General features: G+C 39.1%; 1 protein-coding gene across 21 annotated transcripts in view; it reads left to right on the top strand.

The window, feature by feature from the left end:
• The window catches only part of LRCH1 (leucine rich repeats and calponin homology domain containing 1), a 228118-nt gene that overhangs the window by 165873 nt on the left and 34827 nt on the right, over positions 1–27418 (top strand). For 8 of the 21 annotated variants that reach the window (XR_012158918.2, XR_012158919.2, XM_073344300.2 and 5 more), the window contains exons 10-17: positions 2793–2860; positions 3878–3964; positions 6758–6847; positions 6955–6991; positions 7547–7663; positions 13439–13486; positions 14954–15026; positions 20578–20682. Coding sequence is in view for 13 of the 21 variants with exons in the window: in XM_073344300.2 (XP_073200401.1) it covers positions 2793–2860; positions 3878–3964; positions 6758–6847; positions 6955–6991; positions 7547–7663; positions 13439–13486; positions 14954–15026; positions 20578–20682 (625 nt within the window). In the remaining 8 variants the exon portion in view is untranslated. Of the gene's footprint in view, positions 1–2792; positions 2861–3877; positions 3965–6757; positions 6848–6954; positions 6992–7546; positions 7664–13438; positions 13487–14953; positions 15027–20577; positions 20683–25111; positions 27411–27418 lie in introns of those variants that run through there. The other 13 variants (XR_012158930.2, XR_012158939.2, XM_073344329.2 and 10 more) reach the window with 7 other exon arrangements.

Raw genomic sequence — 27418 nt, 5'->3', positions numbered from 1 at the left:
GGTAGGTAATTAATGTTATCCCTGCCTGACATATGGACACATAGGCATAGAGGCATAGAGACAGTTTTTTCTCTTGAGAATCAACATGGTGAGGTAGAAGGAAATGGAAGACTTCACTCTACTCTCTCCTCCCTCAAACTGGATCTTATATCAGAAGCTGCCATTAAATGCCTGTTGTGCATTAACTTTCTCCCCTCTAAGGTGTGCTATAGAACTATTGGCTATTCCCTCAACAATGCCCTCAGCCTGGCTATAATCTAGCATTTTCGGCACCTCATTGTAGAGTGTGTTGCAGAGCTTAATTCAGTGATGGAGAGGTGCTGTTAAAGAATTTCAGAATGGGAAAAATGTTGCCTCAGATGTGGATTTTGATACCCTCTTGATGCTAATGACAGGTGAGATTAGCAAAAGTGCTTGAGCTAACAGTCCACAGGTTTTATGGGGGGGAGGGGTTGAGGCAAGGCATTTTCCTTATCGATCTGCAAGAGTTCGAATTTGTTGGGCTCTTTAGTTCACACTGCAGATCTTATATATTGTTTCCCAAGATGTATTTTGGGAAGGTGGGAGACTTTAAGGCTGGTATAAATTATGGAATCATATCCACACGAGAGTTTGAACCAGTTTACCTAAATTGATTTAAAACATAACTTGTTCAAATGGTTCAACTTGCAATAGAAACAAGGCCTTAGTTTTAGTGGGTTTGGGAGGATTTTATATTTGAGATTTGTCCTAATTTGTGTGCTTTATTCTTTAATTTGTGTACGTATACCCAAAGCTTCAGATGGTCATCTTTTAAAATAAATTAACATAAATAATGGTTAATGCAGATTTCTGAAATATATGGTGGGGAGCATAGTTATTTTTCATTGTAGAAAATACCTGCATTTTCTATTGGAGAGATCAAATGCTTCATTAATCACTTAATGAAAAATAACAGATGAAAAGAATGGCTTTATTTGTGGTATTGGGCACTGACTTTGGGAATAAAGTCATATTTTGTGATGAGAAATGTTAGAGAAGCCAGTGCACACAATTCAGTGATACATCTGGCAGAATCAGACTGCATTTTATTGGTGCAGGGTTCCTGAGATGGATGTGCCAAACGCATGGCCTTGAAAATAGTCCTTTTGTCTGTTGTTCATTCCCTGCCAGTACAAGTGCACATCCTTTCAGACAGCTTCCGTCCTTACTGGCCCCTGAATTAATTCAATGTTTCTGCATGTTGGAGATGAAAATGAAAGCAAATGTATAAAGTGCCAAATGGAAATATAAGTGTCGGATGCACCTTTACAAATATTAACCATCAGTTCATAATTATGGATGCACCTGGTAGCAACTCCACAGTTGGAGTTCTGTTATAAAATGGGGTTAGAATGAGGCACGAATTCTTGGTTTTTTTCCCCTAAAAGTAGGTGACAGACTGGTGTGCAGTTTCCCACAATTAGTTTTTATGATGTAAATTTTCTATGAGGTCTATGTTTTGTTTCTTTTAATACTTTCTAACAGGAAGCCTTTGAATTAGGGCTCTGGTTAAAATGTATCTGGTTAAAATGTATCATTGGCAGATCTACTTTCATCATTAACCAATATTGCTTTAAAGTATTATCTATCCACACAAAACTTAGTAGAAATGTGGGCCTTGAGAAGATCTGGTTCTTTTTTAAAAAATGAATTGAATGTGATTTGTAGCCATTATTCACATTATAACTGAAAGTGTATGCACTGTGTGCACCAACCGTGTTGGAGGGGAGCTGAGCAGGTGCAGACTAGCTTTGTTGACCAGACCATGTGGTAGGAAGATGGGTACAAACTAGCCTGATTGACATAGGGTGGGTTTTGGGCAATTAACCTGTTTGACGGGTGGTGGACAAACGCAATTTTGTTTGATTAATGGAGGGTTGGATGAGCACCTACAAAGCCTGATTGATGAGGACTAAACACACACACAACCTCCACCGTGAGGAGCTACACTTGTCTGTAAGAGTGTATCTTTCATCATATAAATGTACCTGCTGACAAATAAATATTTTCCTACTGCACTTCAATCGCCAACCCCAGTGTTCCACTCCTTCCTTCCTCATATATTGCCAATCCCCAAGTACACATTAAAAAAACCTAGAAAATGAATGGAGCAAAACTTTGTTATGAAGCACTCAGGATTACTGTACACATGTCTGACACAAACCCATCGAAACAAGGAAATGAGAAGTGACCTAAATTATTCTCTTTCTCCACCCACAAGCACACATCTTTACATTATCACAACTACAGTACAAAACAGATCATGCACCACTTAGCAACAGAGCTCTTTGTGTATTAATCTATCTTTAAATAGTGACAGAATGGTCTTGATTCTTCTCCCACATATGGGAGTTTAACACCAGTGTAAATCCACTGATTTCAATGGAGTTACTCCTGATTTAGTGTGGCGTAAATGAGAGAAGAATTAGGCTCATGCTTAATTGGTGGGTTATTTGCATACATCAGAAGGATATGAGAGAAAATGGGGGCATTCAGTCATAATTCTCAAGTTGGTTGACTTATTTTTATATTTAAATGAGGTTAGGCTTTGCCCTCAATAAAATGTGACAATTTAATGAAAGTTGGTGTAATCAGTTTCTTGGTTGGGGGTGGAGAAATAGCAATGAAGCACAGATTTTAGATTGCTTCAATTAACTACTCTAAACTGATAAAGGAATTAGGTCAGTGCTTAGTCAGAAGAGGAAACTTATTATCTGTCTACTTTAATAGCAAATTTCTGTCCTAATGTTCATTATAATGTCTGTTCACAGGGCAGAGAGGCAGAATGTGATGAATTATTGCGAATAGAAGAAGACGCACACTGGCAAACAGAAGGAATGTAAGTATTCATTTATGTACATAATGAAATAATATTGGTTATCAATTTTAGGTGACCTAAATTTAATTTGCCTTTTGAGTATTTCCTTACCAGCTTCTTGTTTTGTATACAAGGAAGCATAACATTTATATAACAATAGAATTTGTCTGCATTTTGGTATTTTTAGTGCATTGATTAACACAGTGAAAATTATATTAAAATGCTGTAATACTGTATTATATTTAAGGAGAGGGCAGGTGTTGTTCAACTAGACACTGACATTACATCTGCTAATAATATTTGTAAAAGGGCTGTGTCAGCCTTTTTAAGGCCAAAGTTTGACCTATGATAAAAATGTTATAATTTGATTGGAAAAATGCTGAAACCTAGGGGTGTGTGTGTGTGTATGTTTTAACACACTTTCCTGGCCTTGTAATAATAGTGAATTCAAAACCACTGTTTCAAGACTGGTGCTGACAACTATCAGTCGATGAACATACATGAAACAGATAAGTTACAATGAAAGGGAACTGTTAATTGAAGGGTTTGCTAAGCAAAGCAGCAGTGTTTGTTTCTGCTTTGCCAAAAGTTCAAATGAAAAAAAAATCAGTAGTTGCCAAAAGAATAAACAAAAATTAGGTGCTTTTAAAGCTTTTAAAAGCACTACAAACATTGAAAACTGAAGGGTAAAATGCTATTTTAAAACCTGCCAGTGTCTCCCTCATACTAGAACAATAAACTTTATTAATCAAGGGAAAAAATTGTTGGTAATTAAATTTATTTCAGCGTCGGAAGTCAGGCTGTTTAAATTGATTGAAATGATAGATGGGGGAATAACTATTTAGTTCATCGGCTTCTAAACTGACTTCCTAGTTTCCACACGAAAATTGCCAAATCCTACATCTGTATATTAATCGGCACAAATGCAGGGTTTTGCAATACAATTTAAATAGCCAATTTGAAAATGAAAATATTGCCCATTGATTTAAATTCTAACTCCTTTGATACTCACCCTAGTGTCTTTGTTTCCTACCGTAGAACGAATACATCAAATAAGCAAAGTATTGATATAGCCATGATAGATCATTTAAAAGAAGCAGTAGATTTGCTGCAAGATCCCAACAGGTATGCTCATATCAGAGGGTCTCCTGTTGTAAGTAATACATTGTATGGGAAATTCTGTGAGGATCAAAGTCAAAAAATGCTCTCTCGCTCTTTTTTTTCCCATGACTAAATGCCTTCTGCCCTGCATGAATGCGATGTGGGATGTTAACTAGACAGCAGGGGATATGGCATGATGCCTGGAAGGGCATGGGGGATGCAAGAATGCACAGTTTGCAAGATGGGTCTGGCTTCTCCTCCTCTTCGGATCCTTCACCTTTCCATTGCCTGAGGGTGAGGGGACTGGGCTGGCTGACTGGCTCTTGCATACCCCTCCCACCATTTAAACTTCTCCAAGCTTTTCAATAGCTTCTTATACTGGTTAGCTGCCCTGCCCCCCTTCCCTTTAGTTGTAGCATAGGAGTTGTATTTTCAGCATACTTCTGGACTGTCTAATTGTCTGTTTTGGGATGAGGGAGAATTTTTCCCATTGGGTCAAATTGACTGAGTGGGTTTTTGTTTTTTTTTAAATCTTTGTCATAGTGTTATGGAGGCTGAATTAGGTTGAAAGCAATAGAACTTGAAAGTTTAACATTAGGAAAGGTACGGTTGGCTAGTTTGTCGCAACTAGTAGGTAAATGCTAAAAGGGTCAGCTCCCAGAAATAAATGAGACATGGGGTTTCGCTAGTTGACCTCATGCCTATAGGAGATGGGGCCACCTGAAGTCTTCAGGGAGCAGTAGAGAGGATTCCGAAGTGAGGAGAGTCCTAGGGGCAGTTTGAGAAGGGTCTAACCTGAGTTATTGGTTATAAGGTGGGAGTTTTGTATCACCACAATGGAACCAGTTAAATGTCTGGTATGTGAAAGCAGGGGGTGGTGCATAGCCCCCCTATTCCATGTTAAATTAATAAAGTTGTGGCCTGACATTTAAATTCATCCCTGCATCTGTCATTCAGTCACCTGAATGTTCTGATTAAAGTATGTTTGTCTGTTGAAGTTATTTGTTAGCATACAAGGTGTTCTTCAGGAATGGGTTATCAGATGTTCTTAATTTGACAAGCTAATAAAAAAGAAAATTAATTGTTATGTGACCTTTTGACTAAGAGTAGCTTAGATATAATCTTCCCTGGATAGTATGCACTAGATTCCCATGATGTTAACACAGTGGTGTCCAAACTTTTCTGTCGCTATCTCCCCACCCTTACCAGAAATGGAATCTGTCCATGCCCCTCCCCCCCTTCATTACTGCACAGTTGGCTCAACAGAGAAGCTTGGGGGAGCAGCTGGGGCTTGGGGGCAGAGCTGGGGCTGGGGACAGAGCCAGGGGCAGAGTGGAGCTGGGGCCAGAGCAGGGGGTACAGTGGAGTTGCAGCTGGGGCGAGAGCTGGGCTGGGAACGGAGCTGCAGCTGGGACCAGAGGTGGGCAGGGGACAGAGTGGGGCTGCGAGGTGCCTCCCCACGCTCTGTGGGGGCTGGCCCTGTCACGCGCCCCCCCCCCAAACATTCCTCTACACCCCTTTAAGGTGGTGCACCCCACAGTTTGGGAACCACTGTGTTAACAGGAACTGTAAATGTAATAGAAAACATAGATGAAGAAAAGCTAATTAATCCAGCCATCTAGTTGTACAGAACTGTTCCCCACAATGGTTTTTCTGATGCTTTGTATAGCCTAATTTAAACTTTTTCTAGGGATGCATTAGAAAAAGAATATAATCCCCAGTCTATACTTGCAATTGCCCAGTGGGAGTAGGAGCAGGCCCTTTGTGAATGAACAAAGGATCAGTTTTTTCAGTTGTTCTAGTGAATGTATTGCCTGCTCACTTTGAAAATATTTCCCCTTTTAGTTCAGAAGATGAATTTACTTTAGCTCGTGCTGGACAGTTCTCTCTATAGAAATGTTTGTTAGTTTTGAAATAGGTAAAGCAGATGTTTTTACTTTGTAAAAGAGAAATAAGCTTGCCAGTTAGAAAAGTTTGTTCATATTAGTTCTGGATTCAGTAAATGCAACATTCCAAGTGGCATTGCTTCTGCACCTCACCTGAGGCGTTCTCTTTCAGTTGGAACAAGCGTTGCTATTTTAAAAAAAAAAAATTAGTTTAAAAAATGTGTTAATTAAACATAACAACGAGAAGGTCTTGTTTGTCACTTAATTACTCAGTGCTGTAACCCATAACAGTACACATCTCCTTTCCCCTACCAAACCAAGAAGAGACCTTTAAAAATGTAATGAATTGTTGTTTTAATATTTCAGTTTAACTAGGTTTCTTATTCTGAATATATGTTATGAAGCAAATATATTTGCAATACTCAAGTCTGTGAATATTCAGATGGGCCATTTATTTCAAATACTGCTGTTCAGGATAGCCAATCATGCTGTACATATATACAAAACCAGTAAAGAGAAATGTAGAAAATAAAATATGTAGGTTATTCTTTTTCTTTGTGATTTTAAGATGTGCTTAATTACATATCTATAGTCTGAACAGTAAAGAGCAAGTTGCACTATTTTCCCAGTTGATATTTTGCTATTTTTGGCAGTTCCAACCCACTTCTAAAGAATAATGGGAACTAGTATTCTGTTGGATTTGCATATGTACAGTTGAATAAGAATTTGTATAACCTACTGACCAAGGTTTAATATTGTAGTCTTGCATTTGGGTACTGAAGTGAGTGGTGTGTAGATGAGGAGTTGTAAGTAGTTGCACAAGTTAGAAGAAAACCATCATTTAATATACCCATTTTTAAAAATTAAATACTTAATAGAACGTTCATCAAAAATATACCCCAGTGCATTGTTTTTATTTCAAACCTTACAGATTAAGCATGGATATTACAGAGAGCAGTGGTGTGAATCTGTATCCCATGGAACCAGCAACAGATTTAGAATTACAGGAGTCTACAGTAAAGTGTGTTTATATTCCTTTTTCAGAAAAATAATGGATTTGCTAAATTTCATATTCAAGATTCTACACTTCAAAATTTAATGTGTTGTGTTTTGTATATCCACATACAGTGGCCAAATGCAGATGGAGGAGGCTCCTATCTATCAGGTACGTTGTCACTGTATTACAAAAGATCCAAGAGAGACACTGAAAATGGGTCACCAATTACATTAGCTATTGGACCAGTAAATGAACAAAGTTTAGTGGTCTGCAAGAGAAAAATGTAGCTGCAGTTATTTTCAAAATTTCGCATATCATTTTGTAAAATTAATTTTGCTTTCACAAATTTTTTAAATAGCTCATAAGGACTTTTTTAATGTACAGAGATTTAGTTATTTTTAATCTCTGTAGTCCTTTGCCTTCACTGTGGCGACTATGCTTGTTGCTGCACTCATAAATCTGCCTGCAATTGTCCCATTGAGCCAAATACTTCAAGTATTGTAATGGCCATAAAAATAGATGAACAGTCTGCAGCCCTTCGCTAAATGCACTCTTGTTTGTTTTTCTTCCTACCCTATCATTCCACTGTTCACTACCACTGTGGGATTGCTCTTCACAGTATTTGTACAAAACTACTTGTTATAGTGTGTTAAGAAAAAGTTGGGTATTTGTTTCTGATCCCCAGCAGTGTGCATAAAGTCTCAACAGATGTGTACATTGCAGAATGAAAATGCTGAGGAAGAACTAGAATTTCAGAAGAGGAGAGAATTGATTATAGAGAAAACCAAGACTGAAGCCAAAATAGCATGTGAGCAGGATGAGAAGCAACTACTGAGTCAGGTATGGAGGAGCCTGGGTACAACATATTTATCTAGTCCTAGGACCTTGAAAAGGGATTCCAAAGAATGTTATCCTATTCGTTGGTGTGCAAATAGAACTATTGTTCTATAGGATAAAACATGACTACTCTGGGGGTTTATGCCTTACCATGAACATAACAACGGCCATAGTGAGTCAGACCAGTGGTCTATCTAGCGAAGTATGCTGTCTCTGACAGTGGCCAGTGCCAGTTGCTTGAGGGAGTGAAAGAGCAGGATAATTTCAAGTGACCCCTCCCCTGTCTTCCAGTCCCACCTTCTGGCAGTTGGTGGTTTAGGGAAACCCATAGCATGGGGTGGCATCTCTGCCTTCTTGGCTAATAGCATTAATGGACCTATCCTCCATGAATTTACCTAATTCATTTTTAACCCTTTTATAGTTTTGGCCTTCACAATATCCCCGGCAATGAATTTCATGGGTTGACTTTGCACTGTGTGAAGAAATACTTCATTTGGTTTGTTTTAAACCTTCTGCCTATTAATGTCATTTGGTGACTCCTAGTTCTTATGTTATGTGAAGGGGTTAATAACACTTCCCTATTCCCTTTCTCCATTACCATTCATGAATGTATAGAACTCTACCATATCCCCCTTAGTCATCTTTTTTTTAAGATGAACAGTCCCGGTCTGTATCTCTTCTCGTCAAAAAGCTGTTCCATGCCCTTAATAATTTTTGTTGCCTTTCTCTGCACCTCTTCAATTCTAATATATCTCTTTTGAAATGGGACTATCAGAACTGCACTCAATATTCCAGGTTTGGGTATATGGTGGATTTATACGGTGACATTATCATAATTTGTTTTATCATCTCTCTCTCTTTCCTAATGGTTCCTAGCACTCTGTTAGCTTTTTTGATTGTTTCTGCACATTGAGCAGATGTTTTCAGAGAACTATCCACGATGACTTCAAGATCTCTTTTTTGAGTGGTAACAGCTAATTTAGACCCCATGATTTTATATGTATAGTTGGGATTATATATTCCAATGTACATTACTTTGCATTTATCAACATTGAATTTTATCTGCCATTTTATCACCCAGTCGCATAGTTCAATGAGATCCCTTTGTAACTCTTCAGTTAGCTTTGGACTTAACTATTTTGAGTAATTTTGTATCATCTGCAAATTTGCCACCTCACTGTTTACCCTCTTTGTCCAGATCATTTATGAATATGTTGAACAGCACAGGTCTCAATACAGACCCTACGGGAGCACTGCTATTAATCTTTCTAAGGATTTGGCTCTAGAATAAAAATAAATAAGAATTAGCTCCTGGGGGAGAGGAACTGATGTATTGAAATTCAGCATAGCAGGAGACATTTATAATGGAGATTTTGTGAAATACAGTGACTTTAATCTTGTAGGAAAAGAGGACACAACACCTAGCAGGATTTGGCCCTTCAATAAAGTTGAAAAAATATTTCTTCAAGATATATGTGTTATTAGGCTATTGTAAGTAATAGTGTTTAAAACACAAAAGTTTAATTTTACAAGAAAAAAACTATTTACACGTTGAAGTAATTATTAATCTTCAAGATATCTTGGTTTTTGAATGTGTTGTAGTCATCAAAATTTAAGATGTCTGAAACCTGTGAATTTTTGTTGATATTTATTATCTTGAACCTTGATTTTGACAGTGTCCTTGCAACAAGCCACAGAGAACATAGTCATATATCATTCCACATGCAATTAATTTGCTAATTCCTTTAATATCTTGTGTGTATCCAGAATCTCTAATTGTGTATCTTGAATTTCTTTTTTGAGTGATTGCACATGTCCATTTCACTGTAGGTTGTGTGTGTGTGTCTGTACCTCATGCGTAAGGCTACGATTTAGTCACGGGTATTGTTAGTAAATGTCACCGATAGGACACGGGCAATAACCAAAAAGTCACGGCCAGTGACCTGTCAGTGACTTTTAGTAAAAATATCCCTAACTAAATTCTACCTGCTTCGGGGGGGGCCCACCTGGGGCCCTGCCACCGCTGCTTCTCCGGGTGGGGGGGCAGCCCAGGGCCCCGCCACCACCATGTGTGCTGGGAGGGGGCATCCTGGGGCCCTACCACTCCCACGCCAGGCTGGGAGTGGCCTGCGGCGCCACTGTTGCTCCTGAACCACTGCTCTGGGCCAGCACCTGGGACCCGTTGTCTGGGGCCACTGGAGCAGCAGCCGGTGCAACTGGACCCAGAGCAGCCCCAGCAGGGTGGTCCTGTGGTTAGCTGCGGAAGTCACGGAGGTCCCAGAAAGTCATGGAATCCGTGACTTTCCATGACCTCCATGAAAGATTTGCAGCCTTACTCATGAGCAGTTAGAGAAGATTTTCCCCTCAGCATTTTTCCCTGTCAGGGCTGCATGAGTACCGTTTTTCATCAGTGTTATAAAAGTGACTTTTTTGATATAGCATGATGATTATATACTGTAACATATCTGGCCTGTTGAGCAGGTAGTGCCAGGATGTCTGTTATGGACTTAGACCCCTTTAGCTGTGGGGTTGATGAAAGCTGTCGTCTCCAGGCAGGACACATGATGAAGAGGGATCTACTGACTTAGAGTGCTCTTATTCAGTCTAGAGAAGATGAGGGTTGATTAAAACCCTGAGGGAAGTCCTTTCATGAAGACTTGGCAGGAGCCCTAGGAGGTACACAGGAAAGCCTATGCAGTGGGGAAGGGTGTGTGTTCTCCCATCCCAGCTTGCTGAAAGTTGGAAGCAGTCTTAGTGGTTGGGGCCAAGTGTTCTGCATTGCTTTGTTTGTTCCAAAACTTTTTTGCAGTAATAAAGCTGGCCCTGAGGAAAAGGTGTTGCATTGAACTGTGGTTTGGCCTTTATTTTACCTTCCATAACTGGTGTATCTGCCCACTGGCTTACATATAAATGATATGTTAGTACTTGTAAGTCATGTTGTGAAATATGCAGCATACATTGTCAGTCTGATCCTGTTTAAAGAAGTGGCAAAAGATAAGTTGTACCATTATTGTAGAACTGACTCCTGGTAAATCTTTAAATCTATATTAAAATAGTTTTGTTTGGTGCTTGTTTAAATTATGACAGGTTTCAGAGTAACAGCCGTGTTACTCTGTATTCGCAAAAAGAAAAGGAGTACTTGTGGCACCTTAGAGACTAACCAATTTATCACTCTCCTGCTGGTAATAGCCCATCCAAAGTGACCACTGTCTTTACAATGTGTATGATAATCAAGGTGGGCCATTTCCAGCACAAATCCAGGTTTTCTCCCCCCCAAACACACACAAACTCACTCTCTTGCTGGTAATAGCTTATCCAAAGTGACTACTCTCCCTACAATGTGCATGATAATCAAGGTGGGCCATTTCCAGCACAAATCCAGGTTTTCTCACCCCCCCCACCCCCATACACACACAAACTCACTCTCCTGCTGGTAATAGCTCATCCAAACTGACCACTCTCCTTACAATGTGTATGATAATCAAGGTGGGCCGTTTCCAGCATAAATCCAAGTTTAACCAGAATGTCGGGGGGGAGGAGGGGGGAGGAAAAAACAAGGGGAAATAGGCTACCTTGCATAATGACTTAGCCACTCCCAGTCTCTATTTAAGCCTAAATTAATAGTATCCAATTTGCAAATGAATTCCAATTCAGCAGTTTCTCGCTGGAGTCTGGATTTGAAGTTTTTTTGTTGTAAGATAGCGACCTTCATGTCTGTAATTGCGTGACCAGAGAGATTGAAGTGTTCTCCGACTGGTTTATGAATGTTATAATTCTTGACATCTGATTTGTGTCCATTTATTCTTTTGCGTAGAGACTGTCCAGTTTGACCAATGTACATGGCAGAGGGGCATTGCTGGCACATGATGGCATATATCACATTGGTGGATGTGCAGGTGAACAAGCCTCTGATAGTGTGGCTGATGTTATTAGGCTCTGTGATGGTGTCCCCTGAATAGATATGTGGGCACAGTTGGCAACGGGCTTTGTTGCAAGGATAGGTTCCTGGGTTAGTGGTTCTGTTGTGTGGTATGTGGTTGTTGGTGAGTATTTGCTTCAGGTTGCGGGGCTGTCTGTAGGCAAGGACTGGCCTGTCTCCCAAGATTTGTGAGAGTGTTGGGTCATCCTTCAGGATAGGTTGTAGATCCTTAATAATGCATTGGAGCGCTTTAGTTGGGGGCTGAAGGTGATGGCTAGTGGCGTTCTGTTATTTTCTTTGTTAGGCCTGTCCTGTAGTAGGTGACTTCTGGGAACTCTTCTGGCTCTATCAATCTATTTCTTCACTTCCGCAGGTGGGTATTGTAGTTGTAAGAATGCTTGATAGAGATCTTGTAGGTGTTTGTCTCTGTCTGAGGGGTTGGAGCAAATGCGGTTGTATCGCAGAGCTTGGCTGTAGACGATGGATCATGTGGTGTGGTCAGGGTGAAAGCTGGAGGCATGTAGGTAGGCATAGCAGTCAGTAGGTTTCCGGTATAGGGTGGTGTTTATGTGACCATTGTTTATTAGAATTATAGAATCATAGAATATCAGGGTTGGAAGGGACCTCAGGAGGTCATCTAGTCCAACCCCCTGCTCAAAGCAGGACCAATCCCCAATTTTTGCCCCAGATCCCTAAATGGCCCCCTCAAGGATTGAACTCACAACCCTGGGTTTAGCAGGCCAATACTCAAACCACTGAGCTATCCCTCCCCCCCAAGCACTGTAGTGTCCAGGAAGTGGATCTCTTGTGTGGACTGGACCAGGCTGAGGTTGATGGTGGGATGGAAATTGTTGAAATCATGGTGGAATTCCTCAAGGGCTTCTTTTCCATGGGTCCAGATGATGATGATGTCCTCAATATAGCGCAAGTAGAGTAGGGGCATTAGGGGACGAGAGTTGAGGAAGCGTTGTTCTAAATCAGCCATAAAAATGTTGTCATACTGTGGGGCCATGCGGGTACCCATAGCAGTGCAGCTGATCTGAAGATATACATTGTCCCCAAATGTAAAATAGTTATGGGTAAGGACAAAGTCACAAAGTTCAGCCACCAGCATTTTAAGGAGAGTGATCACTTTAGATAAGCTATTACCAGCAGGAGAGTGGGGTGGGAGGAGGTATTGTTTCATGGTCTCTGTGTATATAATGTCTTCTGCAGTTTCCACAGTATGCATCCGATGAAGTGAGCTGTAGCTCACGAAAGCTTATGCTCAAATAAATTGGTCACTCTCTAAAGTGCCACAAGTACTCCTTTTCTTTTTGTTTAAATTATGAACTCCATAGAACACCCTGAAATATTGACCTCTCCACGCAGGAACCATATATTAAAATGTTATAACTTGTGAAACAAATATAATAACCAACTTACGTGCTAGATTATTTCTAAAAGTCTACAAATTTCTTTTATTTCTATTCTAAATTAGGAAAATTTCTGTTCTAACTGAGGAAAATTTAATAAACTCAAAGTTTGCGCACTTAATGAGAATGTCACTAGCTCATTTAAGAATAGAAGTGTGTACATGTGTTCTTCAAGAAAAAGAATTGTTTCACTGAAAGGCTAACTAGTCTTTGAAGATGAAAAGTATTATATAAATGCTAAATATTATTCCTATTAGTTTAGGATTGTACTTAGTTTTTACTTTGTCTATTCACTCTAATTTTCCTTGATGAAAGTATGGGTAGAATGGCATAGGTTCCCTAAATCTCTCTCTCTGGCAGTGTGAATCTACCTATCAACAAAATGCTCTTTATTGTGTGATAAATTTACTTACTGAACCACTTTATTTCTATTCAAACATGCAGAATGATCTGATTGTCTGGAATATAGGAGGACGCAGTTCTCACAATGAGGTGAGATACTACTAGTATTGTGTGTGTGTGTGTGTGTCTATAATGTAAATTTTACTTTTGATTTACACATTGTCCCATGTCAGTGTATTTTTGACTATTTCTACCTGTTAAGAATGAAGTTGGTAATTGAACATCATTTGAGTTAAAATAAGTGATTGTCTTCCATTTCTATTTGCTGTAGTCTCTGTAATTTGATCCTTTTCTTAGTGTTTAATTGAACATAAACATGCAATCCTGGAAGTGTTTCTGATGAAATGCAGAGTATGTTGATTATATATGTTGATTATATGTAAGAGCATACCTCTGTTTTATTTCATTATACTTTCCCAAATTCTGCCACCTGGTGTTGAGTAGTACCCTATCCCACGAGAACTCCCATTGATTTCAGTGGGACTTCTTCTTGAATACAGTACATTCTGCCAAGAGTGGCCCTTTATAGTAGATTTCAGAAGGAAAAGTTATTTCCTTGGCCCCATTCTCCTCCACGGAAGCACTCTCAGGAGGAAGCTAAAGGAAAGGAAACATTTGAGGTTTTCCTTGTGTAGATTTGTTGTTAATGGTTCCATTGGGGAGGCAGCATCTGCTGCCCCGTGTAACTGTGTGGATGGCTCACAAATTCAGTGGACTGTGAGCGAATCAGGTGAGAGCACTGTGGCTGCTCCCTGCTCTCCACAGACTTACGCCCAATTTCTGCCATTGTAGCTCCAATAAAGCCTTGGTGATGGGACTCCTATAACCTGTGGCTCCCCCAGGAAGCCCCTTTTCTGGTTGATTCCCACCATGGAGTCTGTGTGGGCACAGAAAGATAATACAGTCTGTGCTGTACTATCTTTCCAGTCTTAGCTCTCCATGGTACAGAAGGGTAGAGTGTTTATCCTCCATATTCTTCTACCCACTGCTGTACTCCTTCCTTTCCTCCTGCATAGATCTGCAGACCCAGTTCAAGGTCAAGGGGGAGGATGCTCTGAGGTGTCTAAGTAACATCCCCCTTTCAGGTTTTTCTTGCTTGGATTTGAGCTGGTTTTTCTTCCGAAGAATTTCACAATACAGTAGGCAAAGCAGTTAGGCAAGGAAGTGTATTAATGCAATGAAAGAACAGAATGTACGTAAGGAAGGAGTGTTTTTTCTTATTCATTCTAAAATCTTGCACTGTAGTGATGAATTATTGTTCATGTGAAATGTTTGTGTAATATTAAAGTGATGATATGAAAGAAAACTGAAAAATAATCAGATGAAGTTAGAACAGTGGGACAAATCCTGCAGTTCTTACTCAGTCAGAATCCCCTTTATAGTCACCAGGAGATTTGATGGAATAAAGAGTGAATTAGGGTTACAGGATGTGAGCCTATAATGTTAACAATTTGGGAGAAATAATTGTAATGCTGCATGATTGAATCTCTATATTTTGTGTAAACAATTGTGCTGAGATGTACAGTTTCTTACTCATATCTATCTTGAAACACACAGAGTAAGGAAAAAACTCCCACACAATCTCCTACTACAAACAACACCGCTCCTTTTGGCCTGAAGCCACGATCAGGTAAGATTGTGAAAAAGAATAAATTACAAGAGGGCTGCTTCTCCAGCAAACTCAAGGACCTTTGTTTTCTTCTATCTTATCTCCATCCAACAGGAATCAACAAGTCTCTTTTTAGTTTCTTAAGCCTGTGCTTACTGGTGGTGAATGTTCACTTACAATAGATATATATTTAGAAAGAAAGGAGGCAAAAACACTGTCCCCAAAACACTGAAAAAAAGTACAGTAGAAGTACTAACTTTTCAGCACATTTTATATGGATCAGTTTTCATCCCTCATTTTTTTCATATATAAAAATGCCATATATCTGCCTGATGCATCAATTTAAATCCTATGTTCACCTGGTTGACATACAGAGATACATTTTAAAGCTGTGAATAAATAAATTTATATGATAATTAGGTTTATTCAGGTAATTATTGTGCATTGCTCTGAAAATATATTCATGAGTTTTTCCATAGGAGTATGTATAAATATCAAATTAGGTGTTAACATAGCTGCAGTCTGTAGCAGAATGAATTTGTGATGTGCTAAATGCATAATCACTGACGTTTTAATTAGTGTGTTGATATAAACTAATTTTAATTGCTAGGGTATTAAGAATGAACAATCTCTTTTTAAAATGGGATCAGATGTAGGATGACATCGTTTTTATCTTTTGTTTGCTGAAATATGCAATATTAGAAGTCCTCTCACATTGTCTTTGAAGTATATCATGGTTTAGAGTTTTTTAAATTTATTTCAGCTTCCTAAAAATGTAATTGTATTTTTTTTTTCACCACTAATACCTTTAATCGAATGCTGGTAAGCCACTACAAGCCTGTAGCTTTCGTAATGAAATATTTCAGAAATAGCAGCACATTTTCATATTTGAATGCATTATAAGAAATTGTACCCTTAGAATTTATTAAAGCAAAAAAAAGGGATAATGAAACAAAGAAAACGTTGTTGAACCAAAATGGGTATCATTATTGAGAGCATTTAAATTCCCTGTTCAGTTGAGATGATGGGAAAGGTGTGCAACTTAACCAGGATACCCAAAAGTTTTAGATTTGTTCAGAACCAAGGCTTAACAGCTTAACAAACTGAAAAGTACAAACATTCTTGTGTATCCTTACTGCTTCAATTAATTTTAAATATACGCCAACATTTCAAAGCCCTCCACTCCTGACAACTCAGTGTGTAAAAAAAGGACTTCCTCTTTTGTATATATGTTAAGTAATTTAACCCTTATGTCTCAGTTGTTTTTCATATAATATTGAACAGACAACCTGAAACCCATTATTGCATAGTGCTTTACTTTACGCTTGCTCACACCAGTTTTGCAAGTGTCATTTCATGGGTTTCAATTGGATTACTCGTGATTTGCACTAGATCAAACAATGGAATTATGCTGGTGTGAAATCAGAATCAGGCCCAGTGTCTTTTCCCATGATATAACATTAGTGTGAGTGGCCTGGTCTATGCTAATGAAGTAAGTTGACCTAAGTTACGCTTGTTATTTAGGTAAAGATATACCTTAAGTCAACGTAGCTTAGATAGACTTACAGTGGTATCTACATCATGCTATGTCGATAGGAAATGCTCTCCCATCAACTTATCACATCTTCATCAGACCTGCTAAATTGATGCCTGCTGGATCGATCACAGCAGCGCTGATTTAGCCTTCAGTGAAGACATGCCCTTAGTTGATCATGCGCTGTAACCCAGCGTGCTGTGATGAAACATTACAAATGAAATTTGACACCTTGGAAATTACTCACCTCACCTATCCCATTTCCCCCCAAAAAGCAAGTGCTTCATACAGGCATTAAATCTAGTCCTTTAATGTAGTTTACCCACACATTAGAGCTGAAGATAGTATAGCTGTGAAGACACCTGCCCTATTAGTGAACCTTGTGTGTATTTGCCTTTTCAAGTCAAAACTGGTTGACTTGACACATCTCTAATTTCTTCAGGTAATGCCAACGTACTTTTCAAGCTTTTTTTTCTTCTCAAAGAATGTACAAATCTAAATCCTTCCACCAGTCAGTGTTTGCTTGTACAAATGTACAAATCTAAACCCTTCCAAACAGTGTTTGCTTTTTAATTACCTACATCCTTATTGACATAGAGCTGGTCTTGGAATCCAAACATGCTGTATGAGCCTGTAAAGTTAGTATTATAGATTTCAGTTCAGTTTAGAGTTGAGGTTTAATAGCTTTTTTATTTAAGTAATATGTGGCCTTGTGGGAGAAAACCTAAAAAAACTTTAGACTAATTTTTAGCAGTTTACTGCTACAATTTAAATTTTATAGGAACAGATCAAATTATTTTAATAACAGTGCAAGATTTGTTTTAAATTATGCTAACCAAAATTTGTAAATCTTGCTCTGAAAAAGCAAGAATTTGTAAATCTTGCTCTGAAAACAGAAATAAGAAAGATGTGATAGAAAAGAATATACCAGAGGGGAAGAAATGAGGGGGCAGACTTTCAAGCAAAACATGCCCTTCAGAGTGTATATTTTATTTTCCCTATTTGATTCTACTTAAAATTAATGTTTTGCTTTCTATTTAATATTATTTCACTGTGTCAGTGATTTATGTCTCTAGGAAAGGTAAAAATAAACAGAGTACTAGACTTCTGGTAGTGATTCCAGCTTTTTGAAGTACATACACAAAGCCTGCTTCCAGAGGATAAACCACAGTTACTTAGATTTCTCTGTCAGCCCATACTAGATCTGTGTTCATGAGTAAAAGTTCTTTTTATACCCACATTTTAAGGCTCGCCAAAACATGAGGAAAAATCCATACATGATGCCTAATTAGGTATCCAAAGAAAATGTTTTTCAAAGGTAATGAGTATGCTATCCTGACCTCTTGGTGTATACCCTTTTTTAATAAAAGGGTCAAACTGCTATACAGAAGTTAAAAGGAGAAACTCGGTGCATTTTGAATTAGTCTGTCTTATATATACACTTTTGAAGAGTGGATCTCTCTAATTCACACGAGTGATTGGAAAAACATTTGAACATGACTAAATATTGTAAAGAAATAAGTAATATGAATTTCCTTTTAACAATAATTCTGCTGCTTGGAAAGACTTTCATACTCTGAGCAGGAATATCTCTGAACAGTTCATGGATTTACTCTTGATTTTTCAAATAGATCGAAGTACTATTAGTAATCGTGGTGCTATTGTAGATCAATTTGAGAATTTCCTAAACTTCTTGCCATGTCATTCACTATAAAACCTTAGTTTTACTCAGAACTTGGTTGGATGTACCCACATCATCTCATACCCTTTGCAGTATTCAAAATTATTCATTTCTACTTTTGTGCCATTTTTACTTAGTTTTTCTTTCATGACTTTTACTGAACAGAGTGGCTTGCAAGCCTAACTGAGGAGCAATGCTTGTGTGAGGAACAAGCTACACTAAGTACTGAAAAAAAAATCAAGATACAAGGCCTTTTGCAGTAGAAATTCCACAGGAAATGAAGAATAGACTGTTCATTAATTGAAACAAAACTCTGAAATACACGTCTGCATCAAGTCCCTTCATTTTTGTAGCCCTACCTAGCACATTAAAGCAGATTTAGTTTGCATTGACATGTGCTGGAAACTCATTTTTTTTATGTCAGTTGCAAAGAGTAACTGAGAATCAATTAGTAATTATTTTTCTCTTCTTCATTAGTTAGAAAAATAGTAACTCTACATCCTCTCATTTATTGTTACATTTAAAATTTCTTCCCAGGAAGTGAATTGGCTGGTATGTGTACTTGGAAACTCATGAGAATCATTTTTAACAAATGAGACTGACAGTGCCGGCAATATTGCTTCAGACCCATACTGTTTTAGCAGGTGTTGATCCTACTTGAAGTGTGTTAGGTAGGTTTTGCTGACTCATTGATGCAGCTGGCTCCTTATCCCACAGGATATAACTGAGCTTGGAGTAGCTGGAGTCAGAGTGAACTGAGGTTTGGAACACACAAATTCTAAGGAAAAGAACACTAAGAGCAGCCAAACCTAATGATTTAGAGAGGGTGATAGTTGTGATATTATTTTTAATTACTCTAGTTAACCTGTCAGATTCCAGAAAGGGTGAATTCTTTTTCTTTCAGTATGTGTAGCTTTATTTGGAGTGGGGCAAGGCTTTTTACTGAGGCTTTATTTTTGCCTTTTTTCCATTTTAATATTTAAAAAATAAGTTTTCATTGAACTAGTATAAATCATTGCCTTTTTAAAATCTAAATGCTAATTTTCATGTTTATAATTAATCCAGATTTCTATAAGGTACTGTAAACTCACCTATTTAAATGGAATTAGGATTACAGTTTGGCATTCAAAAAGGCAACATGTAATAGCATCCAAAGACCTCATTCAGAATCAGGGCCCAAAGCTTAAATTGTACATGGTGGAAAACAGGGAGCCAGTAAAAGGTTTAAAGAGGGGGATGACGTGGTGAGAGTGGTGGGCAAAGAAGATGATCTTTAACAGCTATGATTTGTAAGGACCATTGGGTGGGGGGGCAGTGTGGGTTTGGGGGAAGCTAGAGAGTAAAATTTCTAGTAATCAACATGGGAGAGAATGGGACACTGTAGGTTGGAGGTGAAAGGGAACAGATCGCTGAGGTTAGTGGAGGGATTTGAAGCACGGGTGAGAAGCCTTGTTATAGATAACTAAAGGAGGAGAAACAGGGAGGAAAAAAGGAGTAGCAGGGAAGACCGTGTTGAGGAGAGAGGTTACATTGCCATTCTTCTCTTTGAAAGAGTCTGAAGATCTTGTGCAAAGAGGAAAGAGTGCAGAAGAGGGGAGGACTTTAGTTGGGGTGTCAAAAGTAGGCAAATAGGTGGCTAGGATTGTGGATGAGAAGTTAATGAGAGGGAAGAAATAGTGCTGCTTGAGCTGGAAGATGACAGCTGAAGAAGGAAGGAATAAAGTCAGGAGGATCATGGGATTTTCTCCATGATAGAAGGAGAGCCAAAGGATTAATGAACTACTACTAGTATGTCCAGGACAGAAATGGGTATTTTTGAAATAAAAACTTCCCCAGGAAAATCTTAACAATTTTGTTAAACTGTGTTTATTCCACTCTGTGGAAAAAGTGCTCTTCTAACACTGAAAACCTGAAATATATAACATGTTTATTTCCTACTGTTTTTCTTCTTGGTTTATGTTTTTACTTGTGCAACTGCGCTGTTGATAAATTTACTCAGCAGTTCAGAGTCAGGGTTTCCTTTCCTTAGCCTACAGTATGAAATCCATGGGTACTTTTTCTTCATAATTATGTAAAGTGCTATGTTGTAGTAATCTTGTTAAGATTAACAGCATTAACTGCACATATAATGTATGATTTACAAATACTAACATTTAATTTTTCATTCTTTTTATTCTGTACACCATCTCTCATTCTTTTCTTCCAAAATTATACATTTTATAATAATCATTAATTTGAATGGCATCTTCTTCATTGCCATGCAATCTTCATACCATATATGAAATGGTGCTACCCCTTTGGTTTTTCCTGGTCTGTATGCTACTGTATCTGGACTGGCTCTCACTCCCCTGCAACAGACCCACCCCTCACTCTTCCTCCTATCTCCTTCAACAAACTTACACAGGCTCAAACATGGGACAACTATAGCTACAGTATCCCATCTGAAGGGGACAGTGACAATGGTAGGTGATCTGTACATATTTAATTTGTATGTTTTCAGATAATTTGTATGTTTGGCTACATTCCCCACACAGCTAAAGGTGCAGGACATTCAGCCATATTCTTGTTGTAATGGGTAAAAAAACTTAAGGATTAGAAACCAAAGGCTCAGATGGTACATGTTTATTAGTGTAGAAGAACATTGAGTACACAGTCTAAGAAGTCTATGAGCAGAAAATGCAGGGAAACCAAATCTGATCATTATGTCACTACTAGGCCAATGAAAAGATATTTAACTGACCAGCATTCTTATCAGCTTTCCCTTCTCCGAAGAAGGGATTCAAACAGAGGTGAAGGGAGAGGTAGAAATATTTTAGTAAATAAAACAGTGAGTGAAATCAAGGTAAAAAAGATAGATAGGTAGGTCAGTTGGTCTTCCTTTAGTTTTAGTTTGTTTCCAGACAAAAATCTATGAATTGTTTGAAAACCATAGCTGTTGTGCAAGCGTTTTTCCAGTGACACTTGAGCTGAATAAGAGAATTACATAGATTTTTGTGCTGGACTCGATGCTGTATTTTTCAGATAATGAAAGTTATTGAGAGGTTTTTTTCAGTCAGCAGCACAGTGTGCCAAAAAAACAATATCTCTTCACATTTGCAAGTACCTGAGATTTATGAAATATTCAAGAGCATATATCAGTGTTTCCCAGACTTGGGACACCGCTTGTGCAGGGAAAGCCCCTGGCGGGCCTGGCCGGTTTGTTTACCTGCCACATCCGCAGGTTCGGCCGATCGCAGCTCCCACTGGCCACGGTTTGCTGTGCCCAGTCAATGGGGGCTGCGGGAAGTGGCGCAGGCCGAGGGATGTACTGGCCACTGCTTCCCGCAGCCCCCATTGGCCGGGCACAGTGAACCGCGGCCAGTGGGAGCCGCCATCGGCCGAACCTTCAGACGCGGCAGGTAAACCGGCCAGGCCCACCAGGGTCTTTCCCTGCACAGACGGTGTCCCAAGTTTGGGAAACACTGGCATATATAATAAATTTGTCACAATGCATAACAAACAAAGCACTGACCAAAAATGAACAGTTCTTAATTTTTATCTCTTTAACCAAAGAGCAGATCAAATGTGATTTCCTACGAAATTTCCAGATTTCTGACCACCACCCGGACACAAAGAAGATACTCTTCCCTCCACTCCCCCACATGAGAATATTTCCCACATTTCAGTCTGAACCTGGTGCATGCTGGAACAGGATTTGGGGAATTTAGCAAGTACACAGTGGATCTACTGCAGTGCAGACATCAGTAAAGTTCACAGCTATATATATATATATAACTGTTGAGTCTGAGTGCTTTTGATTGAAGCAGCTCCCATAGCCTGGGACACAACATGAAAATGGTAATATAACTTTTCTCCTGAGGACATTATAGTACTGCATGTCACATCTGATAATGGATCCACTGCACTCAATATTCTACATAATGGTAGCGTAAAGTATTTTTGATTTTGTCTGCTGTTTGTTTAAATCTAGTATTACATGGCTTCCTTGAAAATGAAAAATTAGAAAAATCATCACTGACATTAAAAAAAAAAACACCAGTCAGAAAGCTGTCACATTCTGAGACATTCAAAAACATGATGGTCATTCAGAACTGTATCTTATACAAGATGTGCCTATATGTTAGAATTCAACATTCTTTTAATGAAAATCTGTCACACCAAAAAAAAAAAAAAGTTGAACATGATGTAGCAGGTGTTGTTCTGAATGCTAAACAAGGGACATATATGAATAATTTGTTGTGCATGCTGAGCCCTTTGAAACTGGCTGTAAGAAATTTGTTCTGACCATTCATCCATTAGCCAAGTACTCCCACTTGTCTGGCTTATAAAACTGAAATTTAAGAAGTGAGGCTAAAGAATAAGAATTTTTCTTTTTTTCTTTTTTTTTTTTTTGAAAGAACACATTTGGTGGCACCATTTATGCACATTATTGAGAAACTATCTTTAAGTGCAGTCTGTAAGCAAATATTCTTTACAGTTAAAATCCTGCACTTCTGGCTTAAATGGAGATGGAGCACTAAAAAGTGATCTGTTAGCTTTTTAAACTAAAGTATTGGCATCTTCAGCACGATGCTAGCATTTTTTTCACTCTCGAAGAGTCGCAAGCTCACTTAGTATGGATCATGAAGATAATGTCAGACAAGGCTTCCTGATCCTTTCCAATATTGGGAAATCTATTCCATCATTACAAGTGCTCATCCATAGTTCACATGGTAGAGTGTGGGAAATGAAAAAAAGAGCTGGCTACCTTGACAGATGTGCAACACTTAAAACACCTGAATTATCTACCAACAGATCTTTCTTTGCATGAGAAGAATGGACAGTTGGTATATTATTGAAGAAAATCAGTCTTGCTGATTCTTAGTAATAAAAGGAATTCTAGTAACAAGCAAAAGCCTACAAAGATTTTTCTCATTGGAAAATAAATTTGCTAACTCTTAACCATTCTTCATAACTGTGATGGGGTGGACTAGGCCCTGAGACCCAGGCCTTGTGGCCCTGCCAAACCCTGGCCCAGAAAAGGGCAGTAGAGAGGTCTTCCAAGCTGCCTAGAGCAGCTGTGTGGGAAGCAGCCAATCAGGGCTCAGCAGGTCAGTATAAGAAGAGCTGCAGGGTAAGAGCGAGTTCAGTTCCTTGCTAGAACTGGAAGAGAATGGATGGTGTGTGACTGGCTGAGGAAGCTGCAGGACCTCGGACGAAGTAGTGCTGCCAGAACCAGGGAGAGCGAAAAGGAGCCCTGAGTTGGTTGCGGGGACTCCCATGAGGACAAGGCCCTGAGGTAAGGGTGAAGATGGTGCAGGGCTGCGGAGAAGTGGTCTGGGGAAGTAGAGCAGCAGTGTGACTTAGATAAAGGGACACAGCAGACAGCTGCGATCTACAGGGTCCCTGGGCTGGGACCCGGAGTAGTGGGCATACCTGGGTCTCCCCCAGCCCCCATTAGCCACTGGGGGAAGTAGCCTGGACATTGAGGCATCCCAGAGGTGGGAACTGAACTGCAATGGCCCAGCTGGAGAGTTGTGGCCAGAAAGGCCTTAAGACGACAAAGACTGCACCAGGGAAGGACACTGCTATATTCTGAAGTAGGGACAACTTGTGGGAGACATTAAAGAGGGAACTGAGAAAGAAAGACCCCTGTTGGACTTGTGCCCTGGAAATGGTTTTGCTTTGCTTTCATCACACAGACAGACTGTGTGTGACTTGGCCGGAGGGCTGAGTCACCAAAGATGCACCAGATAGAGAGTGTAGGCGCACACACACTTGGCAGGGGGTGCTCACAAGAGGTGAGTGCGACCCTGTTACAATACCTTAGATTCTTGAGGCCTGTTATCATTTTTTGCCATATGTTGCACCCTTCCAGTCATACAGTGACCTGTACAGCCAACAGTATTCATGGATGATTGCTCTATTTAGCACATAAACTCTAGTTTGTTTCCCTTTTCCCAGACTAATTTGTGTATTTTTTAAAAATGAACAGCATTTGCCATCTGCTAGCCTGATCTCCTAAACTATCCAGATCCTTTCGAATGGACTTGCAGTGGTCATTATGTTCAGTGCCTCCAATGTTCATATCATTTACAGAATTCTGTGGTTTTGAAGTCAAATTCTTAAAACTCTAAGCTGCTGAACAGTATTATTACAATTCTAGTCTCCACATGCTTAATTAAAGTATAGAACATTATACGTCTCCATTTAACACAGTACTTCCTAAGTTAAAAATTACTTACTCAACTCTACTCATCTTTCAGTAAAGTACTAGAGATCATGAAAGATCTATAATTGCTTATAGACTCAGAGGTAGAAATCAGCCTGAAGTTGGCTTTTTTTTTAGCAAGAGAACTTAGTTTCTTCCTGTTAATGATTCTGGAATCAAGTTCTGCACTTGGCTTCATCTGTGTGTCACCCATTGAAATGAATGGGAGCCAAGGATACAAAAGATAGAATTTGCACCTTAAAGCTGAACTAGAATCTTCTTTAAAATTGTCAATTTTTAACATTTTAGTGTATCTAAATATTAACCTTTGTAAAACCTTTCTACAGTAATTTTATTACAATACTTACAACGTATGAAATAATATTATTTACATAGCCTCAGCCCTCTCTCCTTCCCACTAAGATAATTCAATTTTAGAACATCTAAGAGACAATGATCAAACATTAAAAATATTGGAAATTACATAATATAAAACCTGATTAACAAATCATAGCGAATTGCTCCAGTGAAGAACATATACAGAATCTGTGGCTATTGGGGGGAGGGGGGGAATAGACGTCAAAGTTCTTTCATAAAATGGGGGGCAAAATACTATCGTTTTTATTTGGTGCTGTCATCAAAAGGCTATCATTCTGATTTGTGTGTACAAATTACACCCACTTTGCACTTGTTTTCCTCAGGTGAAAAGGACCACAAAGACATAGGACAGTGGAGAATCCAGCCTGCTGACTTCTATATCAAACTTGATAGGCCACATGTTCAGGCATTGTAAATTGGCATAACTCAGTCGAGTTTAGTGGACTACACCAATTGGGGATCCGGCTCTAGATGTGTGTTTTATCCTTGTTGATAGGAATTCATTAGGTAATGTGATCTGTGCTAACCTAGGGCTAACAGTGTAATTATACTGTGTGATACAGCATGGCTAGAAGGCAGCAGGAGAGTGATATAGGAGACATCTGTAAGTCCCAGGATGAGGAGAAGCCTTATTCCCTGTAGAGGGAAGAAAAGTTTCTATAGATTAAAAGCACCTGATGCCAATTAGAGCACCTGAAGCCAGTCACCTGATAAAAACCCCCTGCTTCAATCAGCCAGGGGAAGGAGTTGGAGCAGAGAGCAGTTTGGAGGAGTTGAAGTAGAGGAGAATTTGGAGAAGTGCCGTGGCTGGCTAGAAGACCAAGACTCTAGGTAAAGAGACACCCGGCTTGTGCAGAGAGAGGGCAGGAAGTCCCACAAGCTGAAGAGCAGGAGAGGGAAGTAGCCCAGGGGAAGGAAGCACTAGTTCAAGTGATTTGCCACTATCCCTAGGGCCCCTGGGCTGGGACCTGGAGTAGAGGGTGAGCCCGGGTCCCTCCATTTCCACTACCCTTCCTTGGGTTGCTAGTGGGACAGTAGATACCCTAGTTCAGGGGCAGGAAACTGCTCTCTGAACCCCCCACCCCAAGAACAGGAAGCGCGGGACCCATCACAATTGTGCCAGCAATTTGCCACAACTGTCATAATAAAATGAGAACAGTGTAGGCAAGCTTAAGCATAATCATTTGAAACCATTCAAATCCGATAGCTTTTAAGCCAACTGCAAATATTAGTATTAATGCTTAAAACTGTTAGAACAGTATGTTTTTATTAGATGTTTTTATCTCCTGTGTTGATGTGCTTGAAAGTTTGCTGTGCAGTCTATCTTAGGTACTAAAGCAGTCTCCTTCTCCTCTCCCCTGCCCAAATCACTGTAGTATCTTGAGTGCTTCACAAATTGTGTTTATCCTCACAACATCCATGTGAGGCAGGGAAGTGCTATTATCCCCATTTTACAGATGGGGAAATAAGGCACAGAGAGACTAAGTGACTTGACCAGAATCACACAGGAAGTCTGGAGAGGAACAAGGACTTGAACTCAGGTCTCATAAGTTCTGTTAGTTCCCTAACCACTGAATCTCCTCTCAGTGGTATTCAGATGTGTCATAAGAAGCACGTATTCCATATCCACTTGAACCATATATAGTTAAAGAAATCTGAATAGAATTGATCATGAGAAATAGAACCTTATTTTCAAATTTTCAGCCTTGCTTTATCTAGGCCTCTTACAAGCCCTGGCATTTTTGCAACCACAGGTATTTACAGGTGCCATTTTTGCTCATTTAGATATCTAAGTACTTGATTGGGCTGGCAAGTTAAGTACTTGCAGTATTAAATGTCCTAAACTTTGCCTGCAAATAATTGCATGTACAAAACTGTTCCTACAATGTAATGAAGGTGTGAAAATGGAAATCAATTGGAAGTCTGACCTTTAACAAAGAGGCTAAATACATGTCATGTATTGTAGATTAGACTAACTATTACTGCTAATTTAATTTTTTTCACTTAAATTTTTAAAAATTGCCAACAAAAGCTTATTATTGAAACTAACATGAAATAAATAAGTTGTGTTGACCAGCAATGAAGAGAACTACTGTACTTTGGACTGAAGAAATATTCTCTTCTGAAAAAAGAAAAGGAGTACTTGTGAAACCTTAGAGACTAACCAATTTATTTGAGCATAAGCTTTCGGGAGCTACAGCTCACTTCATCGGATGCATCAAATAAATAAATTGGTTAGTCTCTAAAGTGCCACAAGTACTCCTTTTCTTTTTGCGAATACAGACTAACACGGCTGTTACTCTGAAAACTCTCTTCTGAGGCACACATTTGTGTGGTGTGGGCCCCCTCTGGTGGAACAAATGTATAATGCAGAATAACTAGCATATTCCATATTGTTGTATTTAGAACACTTTACTTCTGAATTAGAACACTTCTAATATTTCTACTGTAAAACAGAGATGAAAGAATATCTTATTCACTTGCTAATTTATTTTGCTTGTGTATGTTTTCCAAATTGGCTAACCTGTTTATTTATTACAGTTTGAAGGAATTGCCTTTATGTTTTCCTCCATTTCCCATAGGTAGAACGTATGTCTTACGAATAAGTCAAACTGAATGAATAATTTTCA

The sequence above is a fragment of the Lepidochelys kempii genome, chromosome 1 (genome assembly GCF_965140285.1).
Source record: "Lepidochelys kempii isolate rLepKem1 chromosome 1, rLepKem1.hap1, whole genome shotgun sequence".
NCBI classification, from domain to species: domain Eukaryota; kingdom Metazoa; phylum Chordata; order Testudines; family Cheloniidae; genus Lepidochelys; species Lepidochelys kempii.
Note: the sequence above shows the minus strand (reverse complement) of the source record. Positions and strands in the feature narration are given on the sequence as shown.